At 45.6% G+C, this 23,452-nt stretch overlaps 2 protein-coding genes across 2 annotated transcripts; one reads left to right on the plus strand and one right to left on the minus strand.

The window, feature by feature from the left end:
- Positions 1-13,901: 13,901 nt before the first annotated feature.
- On the minus strand, positions 13,902-14,875 carry LOC127292444 (non-specific lipid transfer protein GPI-anchored 12). Its single transcript, XM_051321834.2, has 3 exons — positions 14,439-14,875; positions 14,313-14,360; positions 13,902-14,214 (listed from the first exon to the last, which is right to left on the minus strand). Exons 1-3 carry the CDS (start codon positions 14,809-14,811, stop codon positions 14,096-14,098), a joined length of 540 nt encoding a protein of 179 aa, XP_051177794.1. The 5' UTR covers positions 14,812-14,875; the 3' UTR covers positions 13,902-14,095.
- A 416-nt stretch (positions 14,876-15,291) lies between these two features.
- Positions 15,292-16,477, plus strand: LOC127292443 (non-specific lipid transfer protein GPI-anchored 16). The gene is made up of 4 exons (XM_051321833.2): positions 15,292-15,640; positions 15,745-15,771; positions 15,885-15,920; positions 16,031-16,477. Exons 1-4 carry the CDS (start codon positions 15,292-15,294, stop codon positions 16,222-16,224), a joined length of 606 nt encoding a protein of 201 aa, XP_051177793.1. The 3' UTR covers positions 16,225-16,477.
- The last annotated feature ends 6,975 nt before the right edge of the window (positions 16,478-23,452 follow it).

Raw genomic sequence — 23,452 nt, forward strand, 5'->3', positions numbered from 1 at the left:
AATGTCTCATACATAAATAGATAGCCCCTATGTCTCACACACATAGATAAGGTGCATAAAACAAGATAAGTAGTTCTCAACAATAGATAACCATAAGTCACAAGCATAAAAAGTCAAGGAAAACGCAAGCTTGTGACTTCCCATGCAAATCCCGAACCTAATAGAACTCTTCTCCCCCTTTGACATCAAGATGCCAAAAAGGTTGAAGAGCGATGCTACCGTCCCTAGCCATCAAGGAAGTCCTCGGCAACATCGGAGTCGACATCATAGGAGGGACCATCCTCGCCATCAGACCACTGGCTATGAGCAGAAATCCACTGAGGCTTCGGAAGGATATTCTCTTCAGATCCTGGAGGAGACACTTCCACACCAAGCTTTGCCATGATGCTCTTCTGACGGCGTCGAGCTTTCTTCTCTGCCACATAGGCGTCATACATGCGCTCCTGAATATCCAGCTGGAGACAGAAGGTCTTCTTTACCTTGATCTTGAGTTTGGTGTACCAAGAGGGCTCGAGCATGGGATCATATGCGGAGTGAGCCGGAGGCCCCCCAAGGGCCATATGAGGAGTAAAACCATCAATGAGTCTAATGTGAGCAAACCGGCGATCAGCGCGAGGATCTGCAGGACCTGCTGGAGGAGGTGCTGAGGCAGAAGGTGCTGCTGAGGCAGAAGGAGCTGCAGGGGCTGAGGTAGAGGCTAGGAGCTCATGATCTTTGATAAGAAGGTTCTTGCGTTTATGAACAGTGAGTGTGGAAAATGGTTCCAGAATGGCACCCTCAAACTTCTGACGCCACACCTCAGAAATAAGCTTCATAATGAAAGGACCAAAGGCAGGAGACCTCTTCTCAACCATACGCAGGAAAATCTGGTTCCACAGGCAATCCATGACATCCATCTTCACACCCTTGCCCTTGCGGAGATGAGTTTGAAGCATCAAGTCAATGACAAAAGAATGGATCTCATCAACATTACCCACTTTGACGGCAACAGTCTCACGGTAGATGCGAAGCATAATATCATAGACGGGTTGGAGACCGGAAGTGAATCCAAGCTTGCATCGACCGGGCATATAGAGCGGCTCAAGAACATCTTTGGTGCTTGCATTAGTCTGCCCATGAAACCTCCAACCACTATCAGTGTCATGTTCACAATCTTCCGGAAGAGGATAGCCAAGAATCTGTCCAAATGTGCTCCAAGTGGTAGTGAGTACCACATCACGAGTCATCCAAGTGATGGAGCGAGCATCATCCTCATGAAAATAAACTGTGGCAAAGAACTGAGTCACAAGGTAAGGATCATAGTTGCATTGGAAAGTCATAATGGGAAGCAACCCAAACTCCTCGCAAATACCAAGAGCTTCATGAAAGTAGGCATCCTTCTTCAAATGGTCAATGTTGATATACCGTTGATCAACCACCTTCACCTTGTTGGGAGGATAGACTTCATTGAATATGCGTTCTTGCACCTCGGTGTAGAAGTGGCGGTTGTGGGTGCGAGAAGACCGAGGCCCCAAATAGGGGTTAGCGGTGCGAATAGCCATGTATGCATGAAGGCGGACGCTGCCATAGAACTCAATAGCCTTTTTCCCTTTCTTCTTATTTGCCAAAGAAGCACCACGCGCAGTAGTGGCACGGGGTAACACTTCATCTTGTTCAACAAAATCATCCTCAAGGGGCGGATCCCCTCTCCTCTTCCGACTAGCACCTGTGAAATGGACGAACAGAGCCGAGGGAAATTTGGGACAAGGGCACAAGCTCATCTCAACTTAACAAAATTGTGACCCAAAATACACATGCATGATGAGAAAAAAATAAGGCCACACACAATGGGTAAAAAAAATGCTACAAAGTAGAGGTTAACGGTGCTACATACTAGAGGGCATAGATCAGCAATAGATACAACCTCTAAGAGTAAGATTTAGCCAAAAATCTAAGCATGTAGAACCACTAACCACCACACATGTGAGCCAAAAATGCGAGCAAAAAACATGGGGGGAGAGGCTAATACCGGGAGCCATGGAGGAGGAGGGGTGGGGGAAGGCTCCCACGGAGCCGATCCGGCCGGAGATGGCCGGAGAGTGGCCGGGGGAGCAAGGGAGCCGGCAGGGACGGCCGGGCGGCTGATGAGATTGGGAGCAGGGAGGAGGGGGCGAGTGGGGAGGGTGGGGAGCGTGGCTCGACCCGCCCGCACAAGGAGGCACCGGCCCGAGGCCGGCGGTAGTACCGGCCAGGCCCCAGGCGGTACTACCGGCCTGGTCAGGCCCGGGTCGGCCAGCCTCCGCCCCCGATTTTTTTTTTTTTTTTTTGTAGGCTGTTTTAAACAAAATCCTCCCCTTTTTTTTGTAGGCTGTTTTAAACAAAATCCTCCCCCTTTTTTTAGGCTGTTTTTAACAAAATCCTCCCCCTTTTTTTTTATAAAGACACTCTCTTTAAAACAAACAATTTTGATATGCATTTTTTTTTTGAGACGAGCTTGTGCAAGATATAGAATGTTTTAGAGGTGAGAGAATGGCTTAGGTTGGACACAAAGAGAGGTAAGGTAATATGAACTCAAGTTTGCAAGGAGCAAATCAATAGAAACCAAACATTGAGCCAATTCCCCTAAAAACAAAAGATAGGCAAATGAAGTCCAATAAAGATCCAAATTACTCCAACTCTTCATAGAGAAGAGTGTGGTGGCCTAGGCCACCATATATGAGTGTTATGGCATGGCGCCGCGAAGATATATCTTGGGCCCAAAAACCACTACTCATCATTGAAGCTCACATATAATCATATGATATAAAGAGAATGATTTCTTAATGTTGGCATTATGGGGGGAGGGATAGCTCAATAATTTAAACCGCACTCCCCCTATTTCCATGCCCACATCTAAACCAAATAAAGTTTTGAGACGTAGGTGTGTTTGCAAGATGGTCAAGCTATACTCCTTGAATCGATGATATTTAGCTCATTCCTCAAATAAGTGAACCTTGCTTCATCAAGAGGCTTCGTGAATATATCGGCAAGTTGATCCTTGGTAGGAACATAGATAAGCTCAATATCACCCCGGGCAACATGATCCCTAATGAAATGATTCCGGATCTCAATATGCTTCGTTCTTGAATGTTGCACCGGATTATAGGCAATCTTGATAGCACTTTCATTGTCACATAATAGAGGCACTTTGTCACAAATGACACCGTATTCCTTTAAAGTTTGCCTCATCCATAACAATTGAGTGCATCCACTTGCGGCGGCAACATATTCGGCTTCGGCGGTGGAGAGAGATATGCAATTTTGCTTCTTAGAAGACCAACACACCAAGGACCTACCAAGGAATTGGCAAGCCCCGGAAGTTGATTTCCTATCATCCTTGTCACCCGCCCAATCCGCATCGGTATATCCATTGAGAATAAAACTTGAGCCTTTGGGGTACCAAATACCATATCTTGGGGTATCAACCAAATATCGAAAGATTCTTTTGAGAGCCATCATGTGGCTCTCCTTAGGAGAAGCTTGATACCTTGCACACACACCAACACTCAACACTATGTCCGGTCTAGATGCGCAAAGGTAAAGCAAGGATCCAATCATGGAGCGATATACCTTTTGATCCACTTCTTTACCATTGGGATCTAGTGCAAGATGACATTTGGTAACCATAGGAGTGGCCACACCCTTCAACTCGGTCATCTTGAACCTCTTGAGCATGTCTTGGAGATATTTTGCTTGGTTGATGAAGGTTCCTTCTCTCAATTGCTTGATCTCAAAACCAAGGAAAAACTTCATCTCTCCCATCATAGACATCTCAAACCTATCGGTCATAAGCTTTGAGAATTCATCATTGAAAGCTTTGTTAGTAGAGCCAAATATAATATCATCAACATATAATTGGCAAACGAAAAGCTCCCCATTGACTCTCTTAGTAAAAAGAGTGGGGTCGATTAGCCCAACATCAAACCCACGGTCTACCAACAATTCCTTAAGGTGCTCATACCAAGCTCTAGGAGCTTGTTTGAGACCATAAAGAGCTTTATCGAGCTTGTAGACATGGTTAGGAAAGTTGAGATCCTCGAATCCCGGGGGTTGCTTAACATAAACCTCTTCATGTAAAGGACCATTAAGAAATGCACTTTTCACATCCATTTGTTGTAACTCAAAGTTATGATGCGATGCATAAGCAAGAAGGATACGGATGGACTCAAGACGAGCCACGGGAGCATAGGTCTCTCCAAAGTCAATCCCTTCAACTTGAGAGAAACCTTGAGCCACCAATCTTGCCTTGTTCCTCACAATATTTCCAAACTCATCTTGCTTGTTCTTGAATATCCATTTAGTGCCTATAACATTGCGGCACTCCTTTGGCTTTTCTACTAGGGTCCACACTTTGTTGCGCTTGAAGTTGTTGAGTTCCTCATGCATAGCTTCCACCCAATCCGAATCTTCAAGAGCTTCAAACACTTTCTTGGGTTCCACTACGGAGATATAGGCATGATGATTGCTAAAGTTAGCCAATTGCCTTCTTGTGGAGACTTTTGCTCGAACATCACCTAGGACCTTATCATGAGTGTGTCCACGAATTTCAAGGGTCCTTTCTCTTCTTGCCAAACGACGGACCTCGATCTCCTCCTTGGTTCTTCTTGGCCTTGGAGGTGTCACTTGATCAACTTGATCATTTGGGTCCCCGTCTTGACCTTCAACTTGAGCAACTACAATCTCTTGTGGGTGCTCAACATCATGTGCTTGATCTTGGACATCATTTGGTGCGGAGCAAATATCAAATGGATACTCGTCGGAACCATCATGAATTCTTGGTTGATCACGACCTTGATCTTGTTCTTGATCTTGTCCTTGATCTTGTCCTTGATCTTGTCCTTGATCTTGCACACTAGAGGAAGGGTTTTGTTCTTGTTCTTGGGTTGGTGCATCATTTGCTTCACTTGATGGGGTTTGTTGATGTTGAGAAGATGAGGGCTCCACCGTGGTAGAGCATAGTCCTTCCCGAGACGCCACACCGTGTCCCTCAATGGGGCGGAAAAATCCCACACCCATTCTTACTATGGCATCTTGAGGTATTTCATCACCTGCACAAACATCAACTTGCCCCACTTGGGAGCCATCATTTTCTTCGAACTTCACACTACAAGATTCAATGATAATCCCGGAGGATACATCAAAGATTCTATAAGTGTGAGATTCGGCACCGTAACCAACAAATATACCCTCCAAAGCTTTAGGAGCAAATTTAGACAAACGAACTCCTTTGATTTTGTAGAAACACTTACACCCGAACACCTTGAAGTATGAGATATTAGGCTTGTTCCCGGTGAGTATTTCATATGGAGTCTTGTTCAAGCCCTTGCGGAGATAGAGCCGGTTGGAGGAGTGACAAGCGGTGGAGATGGCTTCGGCCCAAAAGTTATAGCGGGATTTATACTCCGCCATCATAGACCTTGCCATATCCATAAGAGTCCGGTTCTTCCTCTCCGCAACACCATTTTGTTGAGGGGTGTAAGCAGCGGAATATTGATGACGAATCCCCTCATCACTAAGAAAATCATTGAGTGTGTAGTTCTTGAACTCGGAGCCGTTGTCACTTCTTATTGCCATAATGAGGAGGTTGTGTTGGCGTTGCACCTCGGTAGCAAAGTCAATGAATATTTGTTGAGTCTCATCTTTCGTCTTGAGAAAGTAGACCCAAGTGTATCTTGAGTAGTCATCGACAATCACCAAGCAATGTTTCTTCGCACCAAGACTTGCATGAGTAACGGGACCAAAAAGATCCACATGAAGGAGCTCCAAGATCCTCTTGGAAGAGATGATGGTCTTGCTTGGATGCGGAGAGTCATGCATTTTGCCTTCAACACAAGCCCTACAAACACGATCTTTGGCAAAAGACACATTTTCCATTAGTCCCACAATATGGTTCCCCTTGTGAAGACTTTGCAAAGTTCTCATGTTGACATGGGCTAGGCGGCGATGCCACAACCAACCCACATCCGCCTTTCCGAATAGGCACATCGCACTTGACGTGGTGGTCCCCGAAAAGTCCACCACATACAAGTTGTGTTCGCGATACCCAACGAATGCGACTTTTAGAGTCTTGCTCCACAAGAGGACCACAATATCATAATCAATAAAGACGGCGAAACCCATCTTGCCAAGGGCGGAAACGGAAAGTAAATTGTAACCAAGGGTTTTGACAAGCATGACATCCACAAGAGTAATGTTGTGTGCAACCACAACCTTGCCAAAACCCAATACCTCGGATGTAGAATTATCGCCAAAGGAGACGGTGATATCATTTATGTTAGGCCTCAACTCCTTGACGAGGTTCTTGCCGCCGGTCATATGACTTGTACATCCACTATCAAGTACCCATTTTGAACCTCCGGCGGCATAGTCCTACATGAGATCAATTCTTGGATTTAGGTACCCATTTTTCAATGGGTCCTCTTTTGTTAGCAACAAGGGTCTTTGGGACCCAAATAGACCAAGCAACATAACCATCATATGGACCAACATACTTAGCATAAACATCACCATAATAATCTTTAAAGAGAACATAGTGAGGATTATCTATTCCCGCACCATCATCATTAATGGTGTTGCCCTTTCGGGTTCACCATTAGCTTTCTCATGTGCGGGCTTGGTCTTTTCTTGTTTGCCTTTTTAGCCTTGGCATTGAAACCAAGTCCCTCCTTCCCATTGTTTGACCTTTGCTTACTCAAAAGATCATCCAAGGAAAGTTTACTTTGGGGAGAGGAGGTCCTAGCAAGTTCATCTTTCAACCTAGCATTTTCCTCAATAACATTTGCATGATCACATGAAGGAGTAGAGGAGCTAGGCACATCATATGAGGCAAGCCTAATTTGAAGTTGCTCATAAGACTTGGATAAGAGAGTGTATTCACTCTTCAAAGCTTTGTGAGCTTTGTCTAGTTCATCTAGACCTTTCACAAGTTTCTCATGATCAACCTCAAATTGGGCCTTTTCCTTTTTAAGCACTTTAGACTTAGCCCTAGCAAGATCTCTAGCTTTTGTGAGCTTGTTAATTTTATCTTGAGGCTCTTCAAGAGTTTCTAGCCTCTCCTCAAGAGAGGCTATAGTTTCTTGACTTTCCTCAAGAGCATTTTTAAGAGCATGGATTTCAAGAGAGTCTTCTCTCTCTATTTGACCCTTTTTCTCAAGCATATCACCTTGTTGAGCTATACGAACCATGAGGCTAGAAACATGCTTCTTAGTGTTACCTTGTAGGTTAAGAATGAAATCATCAAACTCTAGCATTTCTTGTTTCACTTTTAGACTATCATCATCAACCCCTAGATCACTAGATAAGTTAGGCATAGAGGGGTTAGGGGATGATACCTCGGAGGATTTAGCCATAAGGCAACTTTCTTCCTCCACATGAATGACCTCATTGGGGGATTCACTTGGTGATGAAGAGTTAGTGGAGAGGGAGGCAAGAGCGACCAATCCATTAGAGGTTGCATCTTCTTCATCATCAACATCATCATCTCCGGAGGTGTACTCTTCTTGAGTTGATAGCACAATAGGTGTGTCCAAGGAGGACCTTGCCATGAAGCAATGTGCATTCTTGATATGAGGGTTCTCATTGGGAGATTCAAAGAGAGATGAAGAGGGTGTGTTGGTGGTGGCGATGGCGGCCAATTCCTTTGAGCTTTCTTCATCTTCATCACCACTAGAACTTTCAACTTCATCGGTAGAATATTCTTCCCTTGTTACTAGCACAACTCTTGAGGGCCTCTTGCCCTTCTTGGTCTTGTTGTTGTAGAACTTCTTGTTGAGGGGCTTTGAATATTTGCCCTTTGAATCTTTGCTCTTGTCCTTGGGAATGAGCCTCCCATTATGAAGCTCTCTATTCTCATAGGGGCATTCGGCAATGAAGTGGCGCTTGTCATCACAATTGTAGCATGATCTTGTCTTTGGACCAAAGCTTGTGAACCCACTTTTGTTGTTCCTCTTGATGTTGTCTTCCTTGGCCTTGGAGGGATCAATCCAAAACGACTTTGCATGGAAGGCCATGTGGTCATGGTAGTGGCATTGCAAATCTTCCGGATAGGTCATGCTCCAAGATGCCCTATAAGATTCTTGAGGGGTCACTTCATCGACGGAGTTGACCACCAAGGCAAGGTTGGAACCTTTTGCCATCCCAAGAGCACGATTGCGAGAATCATGAGAGGCTTCCTCAAGCACCTTGAGAGCTTGCATCTCGTGCACGACTTGTTGAGAGGTGAGAGAGGAATAGCATTCCCTCCCCACAAGAGTCTTGACATCGATGGGTACAAATGGCATCATGCATTCAATGTACTTCTCCTTGATCCAAGAGTCATTTATGTGGGTGGCACCAATAAGCCGGAAGGCATCGGCAACGGTGAGAAGTCTTCCATACATATCTTCATGATCTTCATCCGGTAGCCTCAAGAACCCTTCGGCTTTATTCTTGAGAGCATTATACTTGTTCCTCCTTGTGCTCTCACTTCCAATGCAACTCGCGGTCAAACCATCCCAAGCTTCCTTGGCGGTGGTGTAGTTCCGGACACGATGCAATTCCTTTGTCCCCACACTTGATTGAATCATGTGCAAGGCGGTGTTGTTGAGTTGACTATCAATGGCTTCTCTTCTAGTCAAATTGTCGGGGTTGTATGGCTTGAAGCCCACCTTGATGATTCTCCATAATTCATTGGAGGCACTACAAACATGAGAGCGGAACTCAAATTGCCAAGTATCGAAATCCTCAATAGAAAACTTAGGTGGGTCGCCCCTAATGTTCAAATGAGGCATGGGAACCGGTATATCGGGTGATTGGAAAGGTGGAGGTACTCGATTGTAGCTCTCACTTTCACTAGTTCCCTTGGGAGATGCAATGGGGGATTTGATAGTGTTTAAGTTATCACCTTCCACGGGTTTGGTAGATGAGGGTAAGTCCGAAGCCTCTCCCTCATGTAACACACCCGTGTCTTTAACCTCTACACTAGGAGCCTTGGGAAGGGCCGGAGCCAAAAGCTCGGCAATCATATTTTTCATGCTTTCCATTTGGGCTTCCATGGAGGACTTCAACGAATTGAAGTCTTCCACGGAGACCATCTTGGCGGCCCCTTCCGAGGACTCCTCGTCCGGCATACTCTTAGGCGGTTAAGCCCGAAATAAGAGCCGAGGCTCTGATACCAATTGAAAGGATCGTATGCCGCACCTAGAGGGGGGGGTGAATAGGTGCTAACCAATTTTTAGTTCTTTTTCAATTTAGGCTTGACACAAAAGGTAAATTCTCTAGATATGCAACTAAGTGAATTTACCTATATGACAAGGCTAACAACTAAGCAAGATATATCTAAGCAATATAGAGATAGAGTGGGATAGAGGTAACCGAGCGTGGAGCACGCGATGACACGGAGATGATTCCCGTAGTTCCCTTCCTTTGCAAGAAGGTACGTCTACGTTTGGAGGAGTGTGGTTGCTACGAAAGCCAAACCAACAGCCACGAAGGCTTCACTCAGATCTCCGGTGAGCAACGCCACGAAGGCCTAGCCCACTTCCACTAAGGGATTTCCTCGAGGCGGAAACCGGGCCTTTACAAGGTTCTTGGGGCACACATCCACAACCAAATTGGAGGCTCCCAAATCTGTTACAACACAACAAATCAACAAGCATACATCAACAACAATCACTAGGGATCCAAAGAGGAACACTAGCAAGGGGGCCCTCAAGCATAAGAGGGGGAAATGAAAAACGCTTCGGTGAGGATGTAGATCGGGGTCTTCTCCGTCGATTCTCCAAAGCACAAGGGATTTGGATGGTTGAGGAAGGAGATCCGATGGATTTGATGTTCTTGGTGGCTCAACAATGGTGTATCTCTTTTTTAGAAGGGGAATGAGCAACCCTAGCTCAATGGAGAAGAAACCCTTAAAAAGGGGCAGCTGATCCGGCCGTTGGAGACTTGGGGAAGGGTGGCCGGTAGTACCGGTGAGTTTGGGCCGGTACTACCGGACTTAGGCGCGCGCGCGAGGCCAGCCGGGGGCGGCCACGTGGCCAGGAGGGTTCGGCCCGGGGGGGGAGGCCGGAGCCTCCGGCCCGGGGTACCGGCCGTGGTACCGCCGGGTGCCCCAACCTCCCTGGAACTTCACTGAGGCGCCCCCCCCTTCCCCGGTACCAAGGGCGGTACCAAGGCCGGAGCCTCCGGCCGTGGCCAGGCCGGCGGTACCGCCCAGGGCCCCCGCTCCTTCTTCTTTTTCCTTTGCTTCTCTCTTCTTCTTCATAATTCTTTCTTTCTTCTTTCGTATCTCTTTCTCTTCTTCTTCTCATTTCTTGTATACTCTTCACACTTTAAGCATCTAGAGAATGTAATAACCTACAAATCTTATAACCGAAATGTTCATATATTATCATTGTCATCAACACCAAAACACATATAAAATGAGATATGATCTTTCAGTATACCTGCATCTCTGGCGTCCCTGTTGGTTGTCGGCGGTGCTCCTGGGTCTGATCTGCAGCATGTGGAAGCTTGGGCGGTGGCGGTCTCCTCTTTCGTCGGAGGGGATCGGCCAGTTTCGTGGCTATTTTGGCGGTTCTCGCGATTCGTCATCTAGGCCCCAACGGCGAGACGTGGCTGCCGGTGAAAACCGGCCTTGACTGCAGTCATGGCGGATGATGGCGGCGCATGTTCGTCGCATCCTTGTTGAAGGCATTGTTCCTGCAGCTACATTCGTCTGGGATGCTCCGCGGGAAACCCCAGACTCGGGTCTCCCGGATCGAACGATGGCGGCGCGCAACGCCGTTCTCCCCGTTGGGGGTATCGTTTTTGGAGCAGACAACTGATGGCGGTGTGCTTTTGCTGTGTCGGCGTCATCGAGTCGCCAAGGTATGGTGCAGTGCTGTCTCGGGACGGATGCAGTGTGATGGACACGCGCAGGATGGTGGAGTCGTTTGGCGCCATGGCGGCATCGATGACAGGCCTGGCATGGTCGATGCGATGATCTCTCCTGAAGATGGAGTCGAGGAAGACGATGGTAGCAACTTCTACGGCGTCGGCGTTGGCGTATGCTGAGAGTCTGCTTAACTGGATGTGCTTCTCATCTGCTATTGGGCGGTCTGGGAAGGCATTTGGTTTTTGGATGATATGAGTTGGTGAACTGTCACCCCCTTCATCCCTCTGTAGGTTTAGCGAGGTGGCTTCGAGTTGTTGATCTTTTGTATTGCTCTTGTAAGGTGTTGTGAATAATCTAATAAAAAAAAGCCGTGTGCATCCTTTAGATGCAGAAGCTGGGGCGATATTTCCCCCATTTGGAAAAAAATGGAGACCATAGAGAGAATTTAGATTCCCAATCAATGTACAAGATCTAGCTTTTCCTATGTAGGCTCAGAAAGTCTGTTTACTCAAGTAAATTGTCTTATGACCATTAAAATCTCTCTTAAATCCAAGGTGTCAATAACCACATTTATTATATACTAAAAGCAAGATACATGGTCTAAAATAGAGACATCATGTTGATCCACATCATTAGAATTATTTTAGTCGTTAGATCTGTAAGTTTAATGGCTAAGATTTAAGGATTTTACGTAACATGTAAGGGCACAATTTATAGACATATAGAATATGTCACGTACATGCGACCATCCATAGGAAAGAAAAAAAATAAAGAAGAACCGTACGTACATATAAATATGTGACATCACATCCTTTCCTTTTAACTCATATTCACATACATGGTCTAAAATAGAGACATCATGTTGATCCACATCATTAGAATTATTTTAGTCGTTAGATCTGTAAGTTTAATGGCTAAGATTTAAGGATTTTACGTAACATGTAAGGGCACAATTTATAGACATATAGAATATGTCACGTACATGCGACCATCCATAGGAAAGAAAAAAAATAAAGAAGAACCGTACGTACATATAAATATGTGACATCACATCCTTTCCTTTTAACTCATATTCATATTTTTTACGCAAGAAACACATGCACGAGAAGAAACCAGCCCAATACTTACCTATTTAAGTTGTGTACCACCATAATTCCATGAAAGTTATAAAGTATCTTTACATAAAATAATGATCTTAAATAGTTGTCAACAAAATAAACCTCAGCGAGTTAGCACTTACGAACATAAATTTAAACGTTTCTCAAAGAAGTAAGTCAGTGATTCAAACGTTTGTTTAAAAAATTGTTTTATAACGTGTGAACTAAGTTGTGTGCCACTGCGAAAGTTATATAGTAGTATCTTTATGTAAGAAAAACTGGATCTCAAATAGTTGTAAACAAAATAAAGCTCACCGAGTCAGCACCTGCGAACATAAATTCAAACATTTCTGAATGAAGTTAGTCAGCGATTCAAACAAGTTTTTCAAAAAAAATTGGTTGTATATCATGTGAGCTTTTTTTTCCTTCTACTAATCTTAAATGATAAACAAAATAAACCTTAGAGAGAGAGTCAGTAGATGTGAACGGAAATTAAAACTTTTCCCAAAGAAGTTAGTTCGCGATTCAGATCATTTGTCAAAAAAATTGATTGTATAAAATGATTTTCTTTTACTTCTACAAGAACATTTGCATATATTATCATTATGTAAAAATACCTAACCTTATATAGTTGTAAACAAAGTAAACCTCAGCGCGTCAGGAGCTGTGAACATAAATTCGAACGTTTCTCGAACAAGTAAGTCAACTATTCAAATGTTTCTCAAATAATTTGGTTGTATAACATGATTGTTTTTCCTTCTACTAATCTTAGATGGTTGTAAACAAAATAAACCTCAGCAATTCAGTAGACGTGAACATGAATTCAAATATTTCTTAAAGAAGTACTCAACGATTTTAAATGTTTGTATTTTTTGTTGGTTGTATGACATGATTTGTTTCCTTCTACAAGAATATTTGAATATGTACATATTGATCACACTATTTGACATATCTCTCATCCTCTCGCAAAATATCTTCTTATTGGTAGAGGATCTCTTCTAAGATCTCATATTCCTACTATACCGAAAACCCTCTCATTTGCCTAGACATAATTAAAATATTATTTTCATGTCCATACCGATCTCTCCCATGCTACTTGACTGTACCCAGTCTGTCCACCGGCGATGTCCTCTCGCGTGTATGTATCTATCCTAGCAATCAGGTGATTCTGTCATGTATGTAAGTACCTAGCTAGACCATGGCCAACGAATGAAATAGGTTAACACATAATGTTGTTCTTGCATGTACTAAGTCTATAAGGATGGACGATTCCATTGTGTATATTTGCATGCCTAGCTTGGCAGCGGGCTTGAATAGCTGATTACTTTGCTTTTTCCAGCTATCTGGCGGACATGCTCGATATGACTATATGAATAATGATCAATAAGGTGAAGATGTTTCATGGTAAAATAATATATTATTTTCGTCAAATTATTGTATCATAATTATTTGCTATTTCTTAGAAATACAACCATGAGCAATATAATAGTTTGGAAGTTAACCATTTAGGAATATATCCATATCTAAAAATCATGTGTTTTTAATGACAAAGGAAGTAAATGGGACGAAAAGAGTTTGTAGAATCAAGAAATAAATAATAAATAAACTTAAAATACTAAAGGTGATGCCCTCGCATTTGCAAGGGTCCCTGTGCTAGTTAAACAAAAAGAGACAATGATTGTCAAACCTGCCTCCACGTACTCTTGTCAAATGGGAACCAAACAAATTTAAATCATGTCAATGAGAACGTGGTATGAGTTATCTTTGCAATGTTGGGCTAGCTGGGAACTAATTTAGTGTTTAGTAAAGTTCAACACTGTTCGATTGCATCGTGATTCGTGCATATAAGTTGCAAGTTAGGTTGGAACTTAGTTTTTTTTAGCTGCAAGTAAGGTTGCAACTTAGATTTTTTCGGTTATAAGTGAAAATGCAACTAAGAAAAATGATCCAGATCGTAAGATTTACTTCATGATTTGTGCTAGTAATAAGCAGGGGTTCCAACTAAAATTTGATGCATTTGATGACGTGATGTGACTGAGAACAATCAACTAAGAACTAGTCACACCTAATGTACATTTTGGTGTTTTTTAAGGCCATGGCCGCTTCAACCACCAGGTATGCGTCAGTGTCAGGCGCCGCGAATCAGCGCGATTGCTGCGACGCCAATAGCGAAGACGACAGTTCTTCCTGCTTCGTGGACGTTCCCGTGGGAATATTGGAGCGTCGGAGTAGCCTTGGATCCAGACTCTGCGTCAGATTGAGAGATATAAAATGGATGCTCCGGTTAGTTCAGTCTTCAGTGCCGTGGTTCTGTTATTGTCAGGCGATAGACGTTTTGCACGTACCTGCCGGAGCAATGCTTGGATAGGAGAACGCCGCCGGAACTCCCATGGCTGCACACAGCGGTGTACTTAGAGTTAGGAATCCTGCCAAAACTACTTTGATTATGCAATAATGCAACGCGAACTTACAGTCGCACTGGCTGGCGGGCGGGGGCTGGACCCGGCACGCCGCGGGGAGCTGCAGCGCGCGAGCGCTGTCCATGGCGACGCCGAGCGTCGCCGCTGTGCCGCCGAGCACCATGCAGAGGCACCGCGGGCTCGACCCCAGCACGCCGGACACCGCCGTGCAGCACGTCGCGCCGGGCGCCGTTGCGTTGCCCGACATGTAGCCCATGCACGGCGACAGGCTCACGAGCTCCGGCATGCAGCCCGAGCCCCCGCTGCCTGCCGGTTCCGGCGCCGGCGCTGGAGCCTGCCCCTGCGCCGCGCACTGGCACGCCAGCAGCGCTGCCACCAGGGCCAGGCCAAGGCCAAGCGCAGCGACGTCGTAACCCGCTCCCATTGATCGCGTGCTAAGTGTGTGCCAAACTGCCAACTGCCATGCACATAAAAGTATGTTCTGATCTTATAGCAAGTTGGTTTTGTCCGTGGTAGATCAAGGCATGTTGAACCGCACTGTCGAATGACACCCATGGAAGCAAGCTAGTTAGGCTGGTAGCGCCATTGTTCGGTCAACTTCTCGCCAAATCTGTTGACTCCATTTTCTCGGAGGAATCAGATATACAGAGAGAGCAGCGCACCTGCAAACCTTTTGTTTATTCATCTGGTCACGGACACAGATCCCACCTGACCTGACGAACGTCCAGATCACCTAAACACATCAACCCAAGCGGTTCTCGATCGTGCAACCACCATGACCAAACACTCATCTACCAGCTGAAACATTCTTAACCACACCAGTCCACATTGGACGCACCATCACGCACCTGCACATATATATATGGAAGCGCGAAGCAGTGGCAAGAACGCACAGTCTGGCGGCATGAGACGTGACGGCGCGATGGTGAGCGCGGCGGTGGTGGCCATGGCCGTGCTGTTGCTGTCGTCGGTGGCGATGTCGGTATCGGGGCAGGCGGTGGCGACGTCGTGCACGGCGTCGCTGATCAGCACGTTCACACCGTGCCTCAACTTCGTGACGGGGAGCACCAACGGCGGGGGCTCGCCGACGCAGCAGTGCTGCAGGGCGGTGGCCGGGGTGGTGCGCACCGCCGAGGACTGCGCGTGCCTCATCCTCACCGGCAACGTGCCCTTCGGCCTCCCCATCAACCGCACCCTCTCCATCTCCCTCACCAGGATCTGCAAATCGCTCTCCGTCCCCCTCAAGTGCAGAGGTCGGTTTCTGCTTACATATTTCTGATTTCTTTTTTAAAAACCGAACTGATTGATCTCCGACTAACCAATCAAGTACTCTCTGTTCCATTTCTCTGATTCGCAGATACAGCAGTACAAATCCCAGCTGCAGGTAACGTAGTTATCCTTTTTTGGACCTTGTGATTGCCATGACACTTGGACCTTGTGATTGCCATGACACTGACTGTACATTACTGAAACTAACACTGAACGATGAACTTGCAGGGCCTATTGCGTTTGCTCCGGCACTTCCCCCTCTGCGTAAGTATCTTTAATCCTCTTGTCAGAGCCTCACACACCAATGCCATACCGACGTCCAAAGCTTTCCCTTGCTTACCACATTGTGCTCAAAACACTTCATGATTCTGCAGCACCGTTGCCCCCGGTATCATCGGTCGATCCGCCAGCGACGTCGCCGGCGGCGGAGGTGGACGTGCCCCCGATCACACAGAGCCAGAGGCCGGTGGTGGTGCCCAGCTCGGCCTGGACGAGCGCCCGTGCGCTCTCGGCGCCTGCATCCGTTGTGCTGATTGTCGTTTCATCCGTTCTTGTTTTGATCACATAGGTTGCAATCGCCATGCCATGTGGACTTGTTACCTAGTAGAATGCCTGCGCTCCATGCCTCCAAGTCATCTCTCAGTATGATTACACAATGGCCCCTTTTTGTGTTGATGGCTTAGGCAGCTTTGAGTTCACCGTGTAAACCATTTTTCCTATGTGGATTAACATGATGTGTTCTTGAATTATGCCAGTGGATGGATCTGTTGATGCATCTCACTGAGCAGATAGATATACTATATGTTTACTTTTTTCTGTAATGTCATGTGAGTAAGAAATTCAGGAGTAACCGGAAACATGAGATGATACCATCCCAAAACCGCTTCACTTTCCTCGGGTCGCCCCCTCCAGGTGACCGAGGGGGCAAAACCCTAGCCGCAATGCCATTGCTCCTCTCCCCTCCTCCCCTCCTCGTCGCCCCTAGAGAGGCCGCTGGGCTAATCCCGCGACGCCGGTGAAGGGGGCGGAGGGGATCTGAGCTCCGCGCGGGATCACCATGACCATGGCGGCTGCTCGACGGGCTCCGCTTTCTCCGATGGCTGGCCCCTGGCTGGGCCTTAGGCGAGGGTGATTTGTCCGACGGCTTCCATGGTGAGGGCTTCGGAATCGAGGAGACGGCCTCGGCTAGCGAGACGACGCTGAACGCGCGGCCAGTCGCGTTCGTGGATGCTGGTGACCGACGCCCTGGTCCGTGCGGGCGGCATGGCGACGATGGGTGCGGCCCAAGGGTGGGCGGTTTCGTCTGCTCGCGCCAGAGCCCGAAGGTTACATCTTCAATTTCCCTCTGTCCTCTGTCCTCTCTCCCTCACCGTCGATCTTGGATGTCAGCTTCGCGCCGGTGTCTAATGGCTGGGGAGCGGGTGTGGCGTGCTGGGAACGGGAGAAATCGTCGGTCTTTGACTATAGTGGTGGCGACGCCTTTGGGGCGACATGACCTGGTGAGGCGCCACTGATGTCCCATCCCCTCACCTCCTACCCCCGTCTCGGGTGAAAGCCCAAAATCCGCTTGGATTGGATGGCGACGGCGCCATGGGCATCGCTCCCTCCTTGGAGGCGCCGTCTTGGGGCCTGGTGGTGCAGCGGCGAGCGATGCTACGGTCGGTGTTGTTCTGTTGGCGGCGTTGCTGGTGCTTGGCCCCGCTGCGTCTTCGAGTTCTACAGCTGCTCCCAAGCTTTTCCGTCTCCTGGGTGTCCTCGTTGAAGCTGTTTGTTGCACCGGGGGTGCCTATCATGGCGAGGTGGTCTGTGTGGTCTGCCCAGTTGGTTTTCCTGGAATGTTGCTCTCCTTGTTCTAGGGTGAACATCTCCACCGTCGACGGTACGGTGCCCTGCGACCCAAGGCGAGAGGGTTGGGACTCTCTTCGGCGATGGAGGAGGAAGGTGTTCCTTCGTTGATACCGTTGGTGATCACTGTGTGCTGCCCTGAATGCCATTGCTTACCTGATGTTGTTACTGCTACTGTCTTAGCGCTCTTGCGAGGAAGACTTCGTCGGCTCAAGTTGCATTTCTGATTTATCTTGTGTGTTGGAGTTGGGCGTTGTGTTGTAAGCTGTTTCAACATTCTTATATGTTTCGGCCGCACGGCTTTATTAATTTAAAGTGGACTTCATGCCTTCAGTTAAAAAAATAACTGGAAACATGATGTGGCAGTGTTGAGCTCTCGTGACATGAGGATGACTGGATGGGTGTAGTTGAACAAAACCAACGGCTGCGACTGCATTACGTCAGTGGGTCTACTTCGTCTGCACTATTTCAGTATCCAGAGCAAAACCGTAACGTGTCATACCCTAAAAAAACCTTTGTTTTAGTGTTTTGTGGAAGAAATGTGACCCGCCGATACAGTAAAACAGGCCATAACACCATCTCCACCGTCACGCCCTAAATAGTCGCCGGCAGAGGCGCCAGCACTGCTGTATTGGGGTACCGGCACTGTATCCTCTATTTGGGGGTCTTGTTCCCACACCGACGGCCCCGATAGATGATTTAAATTAGAATCCCAAATAAAAGCACAGAAATTCAAATAAAGAGGAAGAACTTTCCACAAAATAATACATAATTCGGAACATGGTTTACACAAACTAAGACATAGTTTAGAACATGGTTTCCACAAACTAATACATAGTTTGAACCATGGTTGTAACATCCCAAATTTTAAAACAAAGAGGAAATGAATTTCCCTTTTTCCAAAAATGAGAACCAACAAAAACTTTTCTGAATAACGTGCTATGCATAATACTTGTGCTTGATAATTATGTTATTACCATGATGCTTATGTGAACTACCTGGAAATATTCCAAAACCCTAAACCTCACCCCTCTTGTCACCATCCAATATAAAATAAATAAAAAAAATTTAAATTTAAAAGAAAAGCATATGTAAGACTATGGCTATAATTGCAAATAATCAACCATGCTATGTTCTAATCTTATTAGAAGGTTTGAAACACCTCAACAAACCCAACCTATCATCTACCAACTCAATTTAAGGTGAAATAAAAAGAAAAAAAAAGAAAAATATACATAGAGGCATATGTGGCACATAGCCATAATGGCAATTCTTGACCTATGCCCTCATACCTTACCCAAATGGTTTGGAACCATCACTAAACCGCATCTAACCCTAAATGGACCCTAGACCATGCCCAAGTAAAGCAAGTGGAACCAAATAGAAGAATAAGGAAAATTGCAAAAACCCTCACATACACATATGACCATTTTTGCAAATCCTCAACCTAGACCATTTTGGCTTGCACCATTGGTTGGAAATGGTTAATAAACACTTATTACCACTTTTGGAATCAAAGAAACTCAAATTGAATCAAATTTGAAATCAAAACAAGCTCACATGCACTAATGGTCAATTTGGCAAAATTTAGCCTGATGCCCTCTTTGAGCCTCTGGTTTGGAAGATTTTCCAACTAAACTTTGCCAACTCTTTGCACCTCATCCAAGACAACATCAAGGTGAGCAAATTTTCTCAAGAACACCCCTGCAAACTCTTTATGGATTCAAATATATGATCAAGCAAAGTGGAGACTTTGAGGCAGATTTAAGATCATATGCAATTTGGCATTTTGCAAATCAACTCAATTTTACACACCACCACCACCATTATGTCTCAAATATTATTTGAATCACTTGCACCAAAAAGAATTGCAAAATTCAAAAATTTCTTTCTTTCGGCCATATCATCAAACACATTGTGTGCAACAATTCACCAACTCCACACATACCTTTACCCATCAGATTTTCGACTAAACCAGCCCAACTATGAGCCTCATTGGCCTCTCCATACACCTCTGCATCAAAACAAAACCATAGTACCTCAGTACAAGGAGTGACATGATCAAAAACATGACCATGCCACTCAAATGGACATCACCATGCCATCATCAAGTACATTCTCCCCTGGTCCCTATCATCATGTCCAGTAACTCTCCCTCACTCCCACACATGTGCTGGTACGAGCCCTGGGTTGAGGAGACGTCGACACTGGCCAGGGACCGACGTGCCTAGACGCGCCCACGACGCCCAGGACACGCCAGCGCGCGCACAAGGACGCCCTGGACGCGCCAGGACATCTCCTCACCCCGACGATTCCGTCCTCCTCTCGACCTCTCCCTTCACCCACCTGCTCACCTCGACGTCAGCAACCTCCTGGATATCGCCATTGGTCCGCCCGTGCCCTGTAGACGATGACATCGTCGCCGATCACCCACCACCGTACTGCCAGTACATGACGTCGACAACCCGCTCCCGTGCTCCGTTTTCAGCGCTCTGACGCTCGTCGTGACCGCCTCGACATCGCCAACACTGCAGCACCCTCGCCCACGCCCCTCCGTCACCGTGGCGTCGCATCCGTCCTTGCCATAGCCGTGGCCCGCAGCACCCCTCCACCCTATAAATATCGACGCCCCCTGGACAAGTTCTTCACACCATCGCACCCCCTCTCTCTTCTCAACCTCCTCGTCCACTCGCCGCTCCACATTAGCCGCCAGAGCTGCCCAATTGCTCGCCGGAGTCCGCGGAACCGTCGCAGGGCAAGCCGACGAATTCGTCCACCTCCGCCGCTCCCACGACCACCGTTCGCCTCGCCGTCGTCGACAACGTCGCCTCGCGTCAACGCCGCTGCTCGCCCGACCCTGGTTAGCTCGCCCACCCCCTAGCCTCGCCGTGGCAGTAACCCCTCTCGCCGGAGACGATGGTGCACCGGCACCGTCCGATCCCTCTCTAATCGTGCGGCCCCCTTCACTCTTACCGCTTCGGCGAGTTAAGTGGCGCTGACAGTGGAGCCCACTGTCAGGCGGCCCGCGAGCATCGCAAGCGTAGCTGGGGGCCCAATTCCCTCTCACTCGTTCTGGCCTGTTTAGCTTTCCCGCCGAAGCCCAGTAATTCAAATTCAAATTTAGGTTTTAGTGGAATTGCTTGCAGATGCTTTGCTAAAACTTAAATAGTTTCAAATCGGCTGAACCAAATTTCGTGAACCTTATATATTTGGAAAGCTCATGAAATGTTATATCCAACCCCACTAGATTCACATCAAGATCTATTGTAGAATTTGAATAGTAAAAATAACAAGTCAGAGAGTTTTCAGAATTCAAATAAATTTATAAAATCAACCCTAAATGATTTTGAGATGATTCAAATTCTCATAATTCACATTTCAAAAACTCTAATTGTTTATGCAAAAATATCACATGGTTACCTTGTATGATCATGGGTTAGAATCAAAAATTGGCTATGTAGTTAATACTAGCCCATTTAATTTTTTTCCAAATTTAGGATTTTAAATCTATGAGGTATAGCACCTCATTTAAATCACATTCTCAATTGATTCAAGGTGAGGTGATGATATTTGTCTTCATGACCCCATATGTTCTTCTTGAGAATATTAAATCATTTCAATAGTAGTATTTAAATTTTTCAAAACTATGTATTAAATCATATGAGAGGTATTCTTCTCATTTAAATCTTTGTCTCAAGTAATTCAATATGAAGTAGTGACCATGGTCTAATTGATTTCATATTGAATTATTTGAGGACATTAAATCATTACCATGTTAGGATTAAATTGCATGAGGTGCCTCACCTCATTTAAATCATTTTCCCAAATGATCATTATGAAGTGTTGACCTTAGTCAACATGAGTTCATATATTATCATATGAGGAAATTAAATATTAACAAGATTCAATGAGAGGAAATTATTTCTCCAAAGAATTAAATAGAAACCCTAATCAATATTTTTAATGAGAGGAAATTATTTTTCTTAACAAGAAAACAAAGTCAACCAAAATAATAATAAGGTTGTGATGCTAGCCTAGCTTGTGTGACTCAGGTGTGTGCTTAGTCTAGCCTTTAAGTTTTGTTTGGTGATTGTGTACATCGTATTCATTTTTAGACGCTAGTACCGAGGAGTACCAGGAGGAGGAGGTCTACTTACAGGAAGAAGAAGATCACTTTGATCAGTATACCACTGAAGGCAAGCTATATTATTGCAAGCTAGACTAATGCAAGTAATATTGTTGCAAGCTAATATTCTTGCAAAGTGCAAAGCTCTACAAGAGCAAGGCATCACCACATTTTACTTTATGCTTAATGATCCTATCCCAAGTTTTTATTTTACAAGCTTTATTGATTTTTATTTATCAAAGTTAATTTTTGATTCATGATTCACTTGGTCTAGATATAGAGTAGAACAAGAGCATCAAACTTAGCCTAGAAAACTATAAGCTAGTTAGCACCCCTCATGACTAGTTGCTAGTGCTTACAAATAAAATTGACTACTCTAGATGGGAACTTGTGAAATGAAATGACTTTGAAAACCTTGGAATGATGAGTCATTCTATTGAAAGATTTTGAAGGTGAATGTGACTTGTGAATGACATGGTGAACTTTACAAAAACTGATGGTTGGGTTCGGATGCGATACCATTCCAATTTTGCAAGTACCCCCACAATACCTGATTATGGGTAAGAGCTTAACTGGAAGTTTATGTATCTTAGTATGGGTTCCCTCTAAACAAGCGTCATAGGGGTTATGCCGAGGCTGCCTCCGTTACAGGTGAAATGATGTGAAATGACGTGAAATGAGGTGAATGTCCGGCCCAAGCCCTGCAGCTTCCTGTGGCTGACGGTTTGTCTTCACTGGGAGGCCAAGCTCATGGGGAGAGGTGCCTATACTAGGGTATGTAAGTGAAAGGTTATGGTTGGTAGTCCGCACACGGAGTGTGATAAATCAGGGCCAGTTAACCCTGACGGATTATTGCAAATGTTGTGGCACAGGTGTACGACCTCTGTAGAGTGTAAAACTATTCGAATAGCCGCGTCCACGGTTATGGACGGTTGGAAAGGCCATACTGTTCCGTCATCAGACCATTTTCAAAAATGTGACATATGACTTGTGACTTGAACTTGAAAGGTGAATGGTGAATTTGACTTGAACTACAACAGAGTTGTGGGAATGACACTAATGTTTCCACTTGAGTTAGTTAGCAAGTGAAGAGGCTTTTACTGAATGTTTGTGAAATAAAATTGGCTTTATGCAAATAAACTTAGAGCTTAGCACCCCATTACTAAAATTGATAGTACTTACATTAGTATTGGTTTGCGAGTACTTTAAAGTACTCATGGCTTTGTCTCCGGCTATTCAAATGGCCAGACCATGAAGAGGAACAACAGTACGAGGAAGATGGACAGCAGGACGTCTACGACAACTAGGACCACTCCTGACGTCAACAGTTGCCTGTGGAACAGATGGACCACAACCGCTACTTCGCTTCCGCTGTGTGTTTTGTAATTGGATCCTTAGATCCCCTATGATGTATTAAGACTGGATCATGTGATCCTTTGTTGTAAGACGATTATGTGTTGTAATGAATGATGTGTTGTGATATCAATCTATTATGTCTCGCAAAAACAATATTCCAGGGATTGCGATGAATGGCATAATAGGCATCTGGACTTAAAAATTCGGGTGTTGACAATGGTTGACACAATTAAATTAAAAAATAGAAAATAAGAAAAACTAACTAGTGTTGGCATCGCAGGTTTCGTGTGTTCGCTGCCAAGAAAGAACACTCCCAGACACTCTCAGTCACCCAAACTGGAAAATTCAGCTGGTGATGATAGCCCTGTTGGTCCTTTCGAGGAAGAACATCCAGAAACCTCCGTGCCTATTTTCATTGCGAAGAAACAACACTCAATCGTCCTCCTCGTCGGTGCCACCGTGGTAGTGC

This window comes from Lolium perenne, chromosome 4 (genome assembly GCF_019359855.2).
Source record: "Lolium perenne isolate Kyuss_39 chromosome 4, Kyuss_2.0, whole genome shotgun sequence".
Lineage (NCBI taxonomy): Eukaryota > Viridiplantae > Streptophyta > Magnoliopsida > Poales > Poaceae > Lolium > Lolium perenne.

What these genes read in the sequence shown, in the direction of transcription:
- LOC127292444 (XM_051321834.2), bottom strand. Translation starts at nt 14,811, where the DNA reads ATGGGAGCGGGTTACGACGTCGCTGCGCTTGGCCTTGGCCTGGCCCTG. An exon ending in GCCCGCCAGCCAGTGCGACT is followed by an intron (nt 14,361 to 14,438) that starts GTAAGTTCGCGT and finishes CGCTGTGTGCAG; the next exon opens with CCATGGGAGTTCCGGCGGCG. An exon ending in TCCAAGCATTGCTCCGGCAG is followed by an intron (nt 14,215 to 14,312) that starts GTACGTGCAAAA and finishes AATCTGACGCAG; the next exon opens with AGTCTGGATCCAAGGCTACT.
- LOC127292443 (XM_051321833.2), top strand. Translation starts at nt 15,292, where the DNA reads ATGAGACGTGACGGCGCGATGGTGAGCGCGGCGGTGGTGGCCATGGCC. An exon ending in AGTACAAATCCCAGCTGCAG is followed by an intron (nt 15,772 to 15,884) that starts GTAACGTAGTTA and finishes ATGAACTTGCAG; the next exon opens with GGCCTATTGCGTTTGCTCCG. An exon ending in TCCGGCACTTCCCCCTCTGC is followed by an intron (nt 15,921 to 16,030) that starts GTAAGTATCTTT and finishes ATGATTCTGCAG; the next exon opens with CACCGTTGCCCCCGGTATCA.